Source organism: Podarcis cretensis (genome assembly GCF_951804945.1).
Source record: "Podarcis cretensis genome assembly, chromosome: 11".
Classification (NCBI taxonomy): Eukaryota; Metazoa; Chordata; class Lepidosauria; order Squamata; family Lacertidae; genus Podarcis; species Podarcis cretensis.
Genome location: NC_137180.1, coordinates 37,626,278 through 37,639,729, shown reverse-complemented (window position 1 = coordinate 37,639,729; position 13,452 = coordinate 37,626,278). Strand labels below are relative to the sequence as shown.

General features: G+C 39.9%; 1 protein-coding gene across 3 annotated transcripts in view; it reads left to right on the top strand.

Moving 5' to 3' along the window:
• Nucleotides 1-13,452, top strand: part of AP3B1 (adaptor related protein complex 3 subunit beta 1) — a 149,641-nt gene that overhangs the window by 96,222 nt on the left and 39,967 nt on the right. For all 3 annotated transcript variants that reach the window (XM_079995362.1, XM_079995361.1, XM_079995363.1), the window contains 2 exons: nucleotides 3,719-3,791; nucleotides 5,473-5,579. In XM_079995362.1, coding sequence (XP_079851488.1) covers nucleotides 3,719-3,791; nucleotides 5,473-5,579 — 180 coding nt within the window. The remainder of the gene's footprint in view (nucleotides 1-3,718; nucleotides 3,792-5,472; nucleotides 5,580-13,452) is intronic.

Here is a 13,452-nt window from a genome sequence, read left to right as displayed (position 1 = left end):
ACATGAATTATGCATTGAGCAAGAGAAATCTCCTGCTTCAAGTCGTATATGCATTTACCCAGGTTCTATCTCTATTATCAAGATGAATTGCAAATGGAGAAATGTTTGATGGGATATGGCTTAACTTCTTTGTTTAGCATTCAGCTCTGGATTGCATTCTTTTCTTTAAGGAGGAAGCAAGTTTATTTTTGTGTGGATTGTAATTTTAAGTAAAAAACAAAAAATCAATTTTTAAAGCTGTTTCAGTTAAACTATCGGTAAATATTAAACATAAATGTGAGTGTGTCATGTTCATTTTCTTACATTTAAACTTCTTGTGACCATGGGCAAGTCCAGAACATTGTAACCACAGTTGCGATTTGTAGAAAGGAAAACAATGACATATCTGATTTTATGAGTATGCCATTTTGTATTAGAGAAACCAGGTAGATTTGCTGGGAGGAGCTGATCTGATCCCACTGTGTTCACCTAGATGTTTGGTATAGCATCATACGGGGCTGTCTTACCCATAGGCACTAGGGGTGCGGGGCGCCGGGCTCTCAGGGGTGCCAGGCCGAGAGTCCGGGGCCCGAGAGTTGAGTCTGGGGATGAGCCCGCCTTTTTGGTCGGAGCACTATGTTGGGCTCTTCTGCTGCGGGCGGCTCTGCGCTGCGAATTTGGGGATGACCAAGCCAGCGAGACACTGAGGTGGCCGGCTGCCTCCGCCCTCCTGCACACCTGGGAATGGACAGATCTTTGCACCCTGGCGCCACATATATTTAAGATAGCCCTGGCATCATCATAGGCTGCAGGGATGAGGGGAGAGTTGCTGTGGTCCATTGCACTTCCATATCCAGTGCCAGGAAACTTGGAACTGACTGTGAAGGCCTGCACCTGGTGTTGATTAGTAAATTGTGGTTACTCCTTCTGTACCATCCACCTTACTGCCCAGCAGCTTCTCTCACCAAGCTGGCAGAGGTGATATTGGGTGTAGTGTCAGAGGAAACCATAACAATAGTTCTGGATTATTTCAATATATATGCTGAGGCTGCCTCTAGTGTTCTGCCTCAGGACTTCATGGCCTTAATGATGATCACGGAGGTATCGCCCAAGTTTCACTGATCTGACACACAGGGCACAGAATACCCTCCATTTGATTTTTGCTCATGGTGGAGAAAGAGATGGTATGGAGATAGGGGGAGTAGATCTCACCCCATTGTCTGATCACTTCCTGGTGAAGTTCTTACAGCTCCAGTCCTCCACTGGAAAGATTAAGATGCTGTGGAGAAGCTTATCAGGGGTTGCAGAAGGGAAAGAAAAAGGTGAGTTGTGCAAGCCGCTCACATTAGGTACAACCCATGCAGATTGAATCAAGTCATAATTAACTATGACTTCAGTGTTGACTGTCCTAAGACATATTCCAGCTAAAATGAGTCCCACTGAAACTAGTTTGAACAACTGAGTAGCTGTAATGAAATCACATGAACATAAGAATAGCCTGCTGGATTAGGTCAAAGGCTTATCTATAGTCCAGCATCCTATTGTCACATTAGCCAATCAGATGCTGTGGGAAATCAGGGAGCAGAACATGAAATCAAGAGCATTCTCCCCTCCTGCCGTTTCCAGCAACTGGCATTTGGAAGCATTACTGCCTCCAACTGTGGAGGTATTTTTTGTGGGACTTAATCACAACTAAATCTGAGCCTATATATTGAATAATGTGAACTTTTGCCTGAGACTGACTAATTTTCATTTGCGGAATAGAAGTCCAGAACTTAGGTCTGATTGCAGTACCCAGCCATTATTTGTGCTGCCTTCCCCCCAAACCCAGCTTCTTGCACATATAGATAGAGGAAAAGCAGAGTTTGTCTGTCTATCTCTCTTTTTACAAACTTTATTGAAAAGTTAAAAAACAATTACCAAGCAAAACTGTTGTCTTTCAAGAGAAATACATGTACAGATGTTAAGTCTTGTATGCAGTCATCCACATGGAATCAAAACAAACTTGGAAAATCTTTTATAGTACAAATTCAGCTCACACCCACAGGATATACTTCAATTTAAATCGCTAAGTAATTTCTCCATAGTGTCTTCTGTGACTGAGAAAGAAGGAAGATTACTATACTATTGTTAATAAACACTATAAATCAAGATCGTATGGAGTCAAGCCATCTTTCTTTGTTATTCTAGTTATTACCTTCCAGTGGTGAATTAAGTGTTCATAAGTGCTGTTTTCCAAACACACTGCGTCCAAGTTCTTGTGGTGGGAGCTCTATGGTCTAAACCCCCACTACATACCATTTCAACTAAACTGCAAGAAACCTTTTTAAATGCCATTATGAGATGGCACTGGACACCCCTACACCCTTCCAGAGCTAGCCATTTTCCCTTATGTTGGACAGGGTGTAAGCTTAAAGGCATGTTCCTCCACATGTGATAAGAGTGCCTGTTGCCTAAAAGTTTTTTGGACTTGATTTTTTTTTCACTGTCTTCTGCCATTATGGAACAACATCTTGTACCCGATCCCATGTTAGCCCAGCTGTCAATGGAAAACAATATCAATCCAAATGTAAAGCATTTTTAGAAAGCATTTTAGAGTTGCTCTTCTTTCTTAAGACAGTAGTGAGACAAATAATTGCATCCATTTGGAGACTTTGTCTCTTGTATTCCACCAGGATTCTACATCCACCTACCCACCCAAAGTTCTTTGCAGTGTGTAGGGAAGTTGGACAAAGATTATTCTTATGTCATGCTGAGTTTGTGCTGATAGTCTCCCGGAAGATAGTCATGGTTGCCAGAGGTGAGCTGTTGACGGCATTTGTTGAATCCTGTTAAATTAAGCTCATGCTCCGAATCATATGCAGTGGGATTCTTTCACCATGCTTCGCATGCGTTCTCCAGATACAAGTATTTCTTTCGCCACTCAGTGAGAAAAGTGTCCTACTAATCAGCATGTTTGTGGACTCAAATGGCTGATACAGTTGTCTGGAAAATTATGCCAAAATTCATAGTAAATTTTGACAAGGAACTTTATTCCCAGGCTGTGGTGTATAGGCATGGTTCTTTCTTTGTCCTTCTCCCTTCTTACACCTGCTTGTATAATTATTTGAGTTTCAATTATAGATGCAATAATATATAAACTCTGTTAATTTTATTCTCCCAAAGAGATGAATTTATCAGGTCTCTTGCTACTCTGAAAATGCTTTGATGATCTGGATCTAATGAAATCTCAGTTCTCGTGAGGACTAAAGATCTCTAGGTTTTATGCCTAGTCTTGTATGGCAGCAGCTCTCAGCTGATTAGGTCACATGTCCAAAGAGAAAAGAAGTAGTGAGACCAGTTGTGGTTGTTGAGAAAAGTTTGACGTTACTGCAAACTTGAGGACCATAGGATTACAGGAGATAAAAGACTGCTAATTGATAATGTGAAAAGTTAGATCAGAGGCACCACAAATGTTTTTTAAAAAACTAAAAGAAAATAGAGTAATAGCACAGCTAATTGCTTAGAGCAGGACATTGACCTGCCGTTGAAGCAGAGCTGTATTGGTGTTGCAAGAACACTGGGAGATAATATCAAAGAAATGGTGTTGAAAAGGCATGCAGGATTCTTTTTTCTGAATTGCTATGCAGCGAATATTAAAAAAGGTTGAGCCCAATTACATTCTTTCCTGGATAAGTCTTTGCAGTGTTCTCACACATTTTTTCAAAAAAAGTATTAAACATTCATATACTTTTGGCAGAAAGAAGAGAAAGCTTCACAAGAGAAGAGAACGTCTACTAAGCAAGATGTGCCACTCTTGGATTTGGATGACTGTAAGTACTCCAGATGTTTGCCCTTTCAAATTTTTATGTCCATGAAAGTTAAAGCATTTGACTTAGTTAGGATCTAACTAAAACTTCCCTTGTGGGAGTGTCCCATGAGCAGAGTTCTGCCCATGGGATGCTCCCACCAGCAGAAGAAAGGCAGCATATTTTTACACACACTCCTTTTCCCTGCAACCTCTTCGCCTTTCCAAACTGTTGCTGAAGGATTGGGGAAAGCAGTTATTTCCACTTACAGAAGCAATCCATCATTTTGCAGGGGGCTAGTTAGGATCCAAGTCATTGTATTTAAATTTCAAAAGGCCTGAAATAATACTGTCTGTCTCATATAAAGATATAATGGAATATTTATGTGTACTCTATGCATTTGTCATTGTATAAGAGCATAACACACTTAAAAAAAACAAACCTGGATAGCCTATTTGAACAATGCATGCTCTTTAAACAGATTCTTTCTGAACAATTTAGCTTTAAATGTGGGGGGTCTCTCTTCTCTTGTCTCTTAAGATTTAAGGCTTATATATTTTCAGCCTATATCAAATGCATTTCTTAGCGCATTGTAATACTGTTACACTATTTTATTTTTAAATAAGTACCTTTTTATAAATGAATAGCTTTCCATAGCAAGGTAGCAGTGAGACGCATGGTATCTGGAAATCATACTGAGGTCTCATTCAGAAAGATTGTATTTTCAAAGGTTGTAAATCTCTATGTGTTACTAATACAAAAATATTTAACAGCCTCAAGCACAGGAATTTGGAAAGCATAAAAGCTAGAGATGAGTGTGGTTTTGTTTTTCCATAGGTTGGATACAGAGATTAGCACGCTAAATAGAGCTAGCAAATTGTGACACACACTCACACACACACCAGCCCCACTATGTTTCACCAAGGATTGGGGGACCTTGCTGAATTGGGAGGCTCTGGCTCAGGGCAAAGGAGGAAGGGGCATCTTCCAGGAGTGGCATTCCCACTGAGGTGGCTGCCGTGGGGATCAAGGGACAGGGATATCAGCTTCTGCTATCCCTATTTTGTGCTGTTAGCTCTTACTAACACCTCCTATGTGTTTAGAAAATTCAGAGACTTTTACTTTTATGTCTGAATTCTCAGAATAAACAAGGTTCATTTAAAAAAAGAAGCTTTCATCTTTATATAACAACAAAGCATAGAATCTAGCAGTCTAAGAATAAGTAATCTACTAACATTAATTTCCACATAGTTTACCTTTAGTTTGGAACATGGTGTGTGGTGGTTGGGGAGGTGTATACACGCCTTCCCATACACAGTAACTTAAGACATATGTTGACGTACAATCCCATAAATCAGAGTTTTCCAAACTGTGTCACAACACGCTAGTGTGTTGGCTGCCATGTGTGAACACACCCTGCTCTCCTCCTGGGGCTGGAAAGGGGCTAGTTTAACCTCAGGTTTGCTAGTAAAACTGAATTACTGTGCCATGAAATTAAACATATCTAACAGGTGTGTCACCAACATGAAAAGTTTGGAAAGCTCTGCCATAATTTTTAAAAATTAAACATTTTTATTAAAATGCGTAGGATAAAGTACGTGTCTAGTTACTGAATTGTTCAAGTTTAAGATGCCAGAAAACCATACTCTTACCAATTTAATTTACTTAAATATAACTATCCTTCTCAATTGCTTATTTTCTGCAGTCAGTCCTGTATCAACAACCACGTCACTCCACAAGCCAACTATTCTTACTCCTACTTTAGCAGCTGACTTAGAAGGTTTAAGTTTATCAAGTTCTTCAGTCATTGATGTAAGTTATATTTTTCATTTACTGACTTATTTTTCTCACTCATTTTCTGTTTTAAGGTGAAATTGTATCTTGATCTATAATGGACTTGCAGACCATTCAATAATACTTCATTCCATTTTTAAATACAGATCAGGGGTGGGGCCTTTGGCCCATCAGGGGCTCCATTTTTGCTTGTGAGCCCCTTTTGCCCAAACCATGCCCACCCATGCAATATCAGGTGTGGGATGGGTATTGGCATTGCTTCAGTGCTTAAAGTGAGCTGCTGATTGTTCCTTGACTGGAGCAAGGAACACCTCCACCATCAATCAGCTGATGGGCAGTGAGGGTGTGCCTTCTTCCAGGAGAGGGGAGTGATTTCCATTTTGCAAACAACACCCCCCCCCCCGCACCTCTTGTTTTCAAAGAACAGCATGGGGCTGTTTGCAAAAGGACTTTCAAACAGCCCTCTGCTGCAATTTAAAGTCTCAACAATTGGGACTTCAAAGCACACTGTCACCTGATGCCATAGTGTTATCCAGTGATTGACAGGTAGGAGGAGCTAGTTTGGCCTGCCAGGGGTTGGGGAGTTAAAGGCCTGGTCCATTGGCAGAAAAGGTTCCCCACCCCAATGTAGCTTCATGATGAAACTAAGGAAGAATATGTTGCAGAGGATTTTTTAAAGCTTGTGGTTTTAAACTGGTGGCAGTATAATCAGAATAGCTTTTGTTAATCACCATTCTAACTTTTGGCATGGGGAAACCTTATTTTTTGCATTTTAACTGCTTACAAATTCTGGACAAATGTTATAATCTTCTAAACCAGTAACACAGAAACTTGTTCTTCTTTCCAAATATATTTTTGAACTTCTTTATCTTGATACCTGCTATATTAAAACAAATCTAACTTAGTATTTTTCTGATTGCCTATGTTAGCTCTTATGCAACGCAGTGTCTGTGTAGGTATTTATTCATATCTTGAATCAACTAAAATGACTTTATACTCAGTTTCCTGGACAATGAAATAGAGAGCGACCAGATCCAAACTCCTGGAGGGCTCATGGCAGGTAGACAAAAATGGAGGAGGTGCTTCCTCTTCCTAATTGTCCTTCCCATCCCTAAATCCAAAGCCTCCCCTTATACTAGCTTCTTCAGATACGAGCCTCTTAAAAGGCCACTCGGTGTCCTCTACCAGATGCTTCTCTGTCAAAATTTCTGGAATATGCGTCATCTCTTTCCTGCTGTAAGAATTTAGGGACAATTTAACAAATAGCTCCCATTTTTCTGACTGTTTAGAATTATACCACATACTGTTTCAAAACCAGACTGCATGAGAATGGGAAGGACATGGTAGTAAAATCTCTCTGTTAAGAAAATAACCTATTGGTCTCTTGCTCTCTGTCGTGTAGGATGCTCAAATTAACAAATGGTTCAAGCAAATTTGGTAAGGTTCTCACTATGAAAACAAAAAAATATCATAGTGTTAATTTCACATCGTGCTTAGCGAACCTTGGCTACCACTAAGCCCATGGTTTGATTCAGTGTGTCATCTAAACCCAGGCTCATGATTTAATTGTCCAGACTAACCATGAACTGTAACCAAGATTTGTTTTCATTAATCTGGAAGTGGTAAGGCATGAGCCTGGGTTGGACAACACTCCATTAGTTGTCAACCAGTGCACTGTGGCACCCTGGGAAGACTTGAGGAACTTTTGTTCATGAGAGCCCTGGGGGGGGGGGGCAACCTTTCATTAACTTGCAGCCCATACCTTCTTGCGTTATCTCTCTCTCTTTCTCTCCAAGGAACATTCAGGGGAGCTGGCAGCTTTAACTTGCAGCCCATTATCTTCCTGTATACCTCTCTCTCTCTACCCCAGCGACCATCCTTCCTTGAGCCCATCTGGTGGAATGGGAACAGGGCAGAACAGGTCAGGGGTGGAACGAGGGAATCCCCACTTAAAGGTGTCATGTAATGGAACCCCATTGTAAGTGGCTCCCACAGGGGAGCCGCAGAAACAATGTGTTTGGTCAAGGGAGCCGTGGACTCAAAAAGGTTGAAAACCACTGCTCTAAGCCAAACATTGTATTAGCTCAGCACAACTGCAGAAAGGATCAGGGACAGCAAAGCAACCGTGAGCTTCAATCCAGGAGCCAACACGCTCAGGACAGTAGCTCACTTCATCTGGTTTTAAAAATGAACCTTTGAAATTACTCATATGTGGGAGTCTTTACCAAAGCTAAGAAGCGGAGTACAGTTGCCACACTGGTCTAAAGTGCTACAGTAAAAATAGGTGAGAAAGCAACTTGTCTGGAAACAACCAAGGCCATTGAGAATACATTATTTGTCTAATGGTATGTATTAATCTTACTTAACTTGAGGTTTGTGTGCTGGGTATTTTGGCCATGTACATTAAGGTAGTTTTACCCATGCAAGTCCATAGTATTGACCTGCTACACCAATGTAATATATCTTGTTGTTTATACCATATGTGATAGGGACTTTAATAGGTGTGCCTGGAGCAGAAGCTAAAGGCCAATCAGTATAGTAGATAAAAGGTCTTCCACTGGAGCCTGTATATTGCACATTGTATTCCTGTAGTCACAGAGAATATGTGCCCATTACTCCCAGTTCCCAATGGAAATTATGTAGTGCCATCTCAAAATCATTTTTAAAAGTGTTAGATGTTTATGCTCATGCTAAATAGAAAGGATCATAAGCGACCTTCTAATGCTTTCCAGTATAGGAAGGGAGTTAATCAGACTACTTTAGAAGTATTAACATAGTGGAACTGGAACAGAAAGAGGCCCTTTAGGAGTGACTTTTTGAGAAGAAACAAGGTGTAATGGTAGGAGGAGGGGACATGAAAAGATTGGGCTGATCATAGTTAAGAAGCCATACCATAGTTTGCCTCTGGAAGCTCAACTCATGTCTGCTTTTAATTTCTCATTTGCTTGGCACTCAACTTCATAAATTCACTCCAGCCTCCCTGCTTCCATCCTAACACATGCTGTGGACTACCTGAATGAAGCTAGTGATCCATAGATCACAGTTTGGGAACCACTTACTTTGACTATATCAGGCAGTTTAAAAAATTTACAGGCAATGACCATTTTGCATGGGGGTTCCATTCCCAGCCCCTGCACATCCTCCCACATGTCGGTGGAGTGTGCATAAGCCTTCTCCATCCCTGTTCTTCCCTCTTCTGGGTCCAAAAGGATGCCCCTAAAATGGTTGCCGCCTGTATGTACTAGGATACAACTTTTGTAAAGCATGTACAGTCATACCTTGGTTTTTGAACAGCTTAGTTCTCAAACATTTTGGCTCCCAAATACCGCAAACCCAGAAATGACTGTTCCTGTTTGCAAACTATTTTTGGAAGCTGAATATCCAACAGGGCTTCCAGTTGGCTGCAGGACCTTCCTGCAGTCAATCAGAAGCCGCATGTTGGTTTCCGAATGTTTTGGAAGTCGAACGGACTTCCGGAACAGATTCCATTTGACTTCCAAGGTACAACTGTACTTAGGCTTTCCCTAAATGCATAGCTGTTCATTTCAGAATTGTGGCAGCTGTGTCTTTAAGTACGTAATGATGTAGGAAAATTGCAGATATACATCTGTTGTCATATTTATTTATTCATACCCTGGTTTTCTTTATAAAAGAAACACAGGGCATAATTTTTTATTTTAAAAAATGCATAAAGGACAATATAGAAGGCAATAAACAGTTCAAATTACTAAGATCCTTTTAATATATTAAAATAAAGAGCAGGGTAAGACAAATTAAAGTAAAAATAGGAAACAAAACTTAATCCCAGGTTAAATCTCAATGAAATAAAAAGGTTTCAGCAGGTGACCTTAAGTTTAGTAGGCCACAATAAGGAAATTTCGTCCATTATATGATTATTTTCCACCTAGTCATTTTGATACATTGGCACTCTATTTACAAAATTTTACAATTCCTAAATACAGAGGCGCTTTCACTTGCACAGGATTATATATACTGCCTTCAGCTCTACTTGAGGGTCGATTTCAAAAAATTCCACTGGAAAAATGCTAATGTCCATGTGGAGATGGCAGTATTGAATCAGTAGCTCATGTGCTTCTAGCTTGCACTCTTTATAAAAAGATTTGAGGAGTGAGGTTATTACCCCTCTACTGCTATCCATACCAGGTCGCTCAACCATTGCTACTGTGTCCTTTCTTCTAGCAGATCAAGATAACCAGAGGACAGCAAAAACTGCAGAATTTTAAGCAGGGACAATTAAAATGGATCTATTATATGATTATTGATGTAAACCTCCAAAATGTATTTTGTATGGTTACGTTTTTACCTCTATCTTCAGAACATTGTATTTTATTTTATTGCTATGGCTAGTGGCTGATGCAAATAAAGATTCTTATTCTTCTTACAAGGCAGAAGGCCTATGAAAACTCTAGGAAGGAAATAGAAATGTGTGGTCTGCAGAAATCAGTTGCTGAGTCACCACTAGCTAGTTGGCAAGAAGTAAGTCTCTTATTTAGTAGAAAGACCCCTCTTCAGGTAGAATAACAGATTCAAGAGTTTTGGTTTAACACACCAGCCTCTCTAGGGACATTTGATCTAGAATAGTACCTTGTGAATATCTGTTAAAGAAAATCACTAAATGAGGAAGAAGAATGGAGTAATTCTACAAAATACTTGTAGGAAATGGACATTAAGAATATTTTCGACTTGCAACTCCATTTGACAAAGCCTTTCCTACTCCCAGGAGGGAAGGGATTGTGAGCAGGAGACGATTCCTGCGTCATGCAGGGGGCGCTCCGCCCCCTGCTTCAACTCCAGGGCTGGCGCCACGCCCCTCCCCGATTGGGCACCCAATAGGGAAGCTCGGCGGGGGCGTGGCTTGCTGCTCAAACGCAGCCGCGCCAGCCCATCCCCACCACTGCACACACATTTTCTTCGAGTCACCCACCCTCCACTCCCTTTAGATTAGCTGTTCCTGAGACTTTGCTATGGACCTCTGGTTGGTCACCCTGTTTAACCAGGGGGCCTGGTAGGAGTTTTTTCCAATTGGCTAAATTGGCCCGGCCTCTTGGTTTTTTTCGCCTACCTCGTAGCAACTGTCACAACTTTCGTGGTATTTGGCGGTTAGGCATTGGAATGTGTTGTTGGTGTTTCGGGGGGCAAGGTGTGGCCATCGCCTTCCCTGACAATTTTGTGTATTCCGCTAAAGGAATCCGGCGGTCGTGGATCCTGTCCAATGCCCGTGTGGCGGGGGGCCATGGCACGACCCTCGGTGACATCAGGAAGAGAGCCTATAGTTGGATTAGCATCAACAGGCTCCCCCTACTGGTGGTTAACCCCTCCTCAGACTCACCCCTCTACGAGTGGGTGGAGTCTAATGTTCCGTGGTCCAATGCCTAAGCCAATATCTTCTCACATGCTGTATTCAATAAAGTTGTGGCCTTTACCTTACCCATTAACCTTACATTCTGTGTCCACGTGTCTTTATTCCCCAAGCGGGGATCGGGTCCTCGAATCACAATCTCCCTAACGCAACACTAATCATTATTTTCATCTCCATAGCAAACATGCAGAAACTAATTGCTTAAGGCTCATAATAATTTAAAAACTTTTACTCATTTTAATACAACTGGCACCCTTCAAGCTTCATCTCCATGAGACTGCAGACCAAATGTTTTCCAAATCTGAGCAATGAAACATGGTTGAAAAAGAAACTGCCCAAGAGTAGTACTGTATTTCTTGTTATGGAAATATTGTATATATGAAAACACTATTACGGAAAGAAGTTATTCCTCTCAACATTTCTTGCTAAAGATTTAATACTCAAATAAGAACTCTGTATACAAGAAGCATAATTCTATAAAAAAAATTAAATAGTATCATTGCTTTGTCTTCCTTCCTTCAAATATCTTAGTTTATTCATGTTTATAACTGCCCTATTTAAATTCATTGAAGATTTCATGTATAATATGTAAATGATACACATATATAGCTTTAACCATGCCTGATAGTGGTTGTGGATAGTTTTTGTTAGGCAATCACAAATCTAACATATTGTCAATAAAACCAGTCACTTTAAAATTTCAATCACATCTTTCTAAGGTAACATTTACCTCCTCACATCTTTAGCAGCTATCAGACATGACATGGGACATATTCATTGACCCTAAAAATTTTCATCAGAATCATCCACTGAAAGGGGGCTGCCCCAGCCAGACAAAAGGCTCATTTCAATTTTAACGGCCGTAATTAAAGGTTAATTCACTGAGTCAGGATTAACGAGGAAAGTACAAATGATAGGCAAGCAGCTGCCTTTATAATACAAGATTAGAACAATGCAATTACAATAAGAATTAGAAAAAATCAACTTCCTGAAAGGTTCTGTAATGAATGGACTGCATTTCTCTGCTGCTAATTGTGCTACTTAAACATGAGGATGGTACAGCCATCATTTTATTGTAATATCTCTTTATCAACAATGTCTAACAAGATAGTATACTAAATACAGCAATCACAATTGATATATTGAGAAAACACTATGATCACTGGCAACACTTAAAAAGAGCCATTATTGCCATTATGCCATAGTGGGTTTCTTAAACTAAGGTACACCACATTTAATTCTTTCATTAAATCTTACATGAGTGAATTGCTTTCTTCTACCTACTTAGTATTTTATTATTATTTATTAAATTTGAAAAACCACCCTTTATCTGTAGATGTAGTTGTAAAACTTAAGGTGGAAATAGTAAAAGGAATGTAAAGGAGGAATCAAGAATTTTTATACTTGAGCTTTTTGTTTCTGTGCACAGTAGTAGTGGTTTATTACTATAATAAATGAAGGTAGAATAGCTATTTTCTATATCAGTTTTGTATAGAGGGTGCAAGATATGCATGGTAGTGATTACCGTACTTTTTGCTCTATAAGACTCACTTCTTCCCTCCTAAAAAGTAAGGGGAAATGTGTGTGCGTCTTATGGGGCGAATGCAGGCTGCACAGCTATCACAGAAGCCAGAACAGCAAGAGGGATTGCTGCTTTCACTGCGCACCGATTCCTCTTGCTGTTCTGGCTTCTGAGATTCAGAATATTTTTTTTCTTGTTTTCCTCCTCCAAAAACTAGGTGCGTCTTGTGGTCTGGTGCGTCTTATAGAGCGAAAAATACGGTAATTGAAGACTAGAGAAGTATCACGTTAAAAGGAATAGTACTATTATCAGATATTATGGGAAAGATCCTGATTTTGCGGGGGAGGGGGGACAAAAATATTCCAAGGTATTCTGGGAAGAACACTATCTTTTTAAAAGTGCCATTTGCAACTGACATCTTAAAATTGGTGACATATATGTTACATTTTGTTTTTTATCAGGTGTCATAGGATTCAGAAAAGTTGAAAGCGTTTGTGCTTATAGATGCAAAGAAAATAATTGTACATCATAAATAGAAGATGTGGAAAATTACCCCTTAAACTCAGGCTCCATGGAAAGAATTTGCATTTTGTCGATCGTTGTTGAGGTGCTTTAGGATAATAAATCTGTATGCTGGGATACATTGGAGTATTGATGCTTAAAACCTAATAATCCAGTAGCATCGTCCCAGGAAAAATATATAGTGCTGTTTGAAGATTATGTAGCCCATGATATGAAAAGCCATGAGCTCAATGCTGCTATTGCTGTGGAAATGGATTGTAAACATAATATAGATTTGCTTGATAAAATTATTATTTTTGCTAAGCAGATGACAGCTGGCAAATCTGTCTCATGTATGCTATAAGTCACAAAAATGTAGGTGTTATCACTGATATTTAGATCAACCCAAGTATTGTTGGCTCAAAAACTGGGCCAACATGCTGTTTCTTACAATATTTTGACATTAAAAGCTCCAAGAAATGGTATTT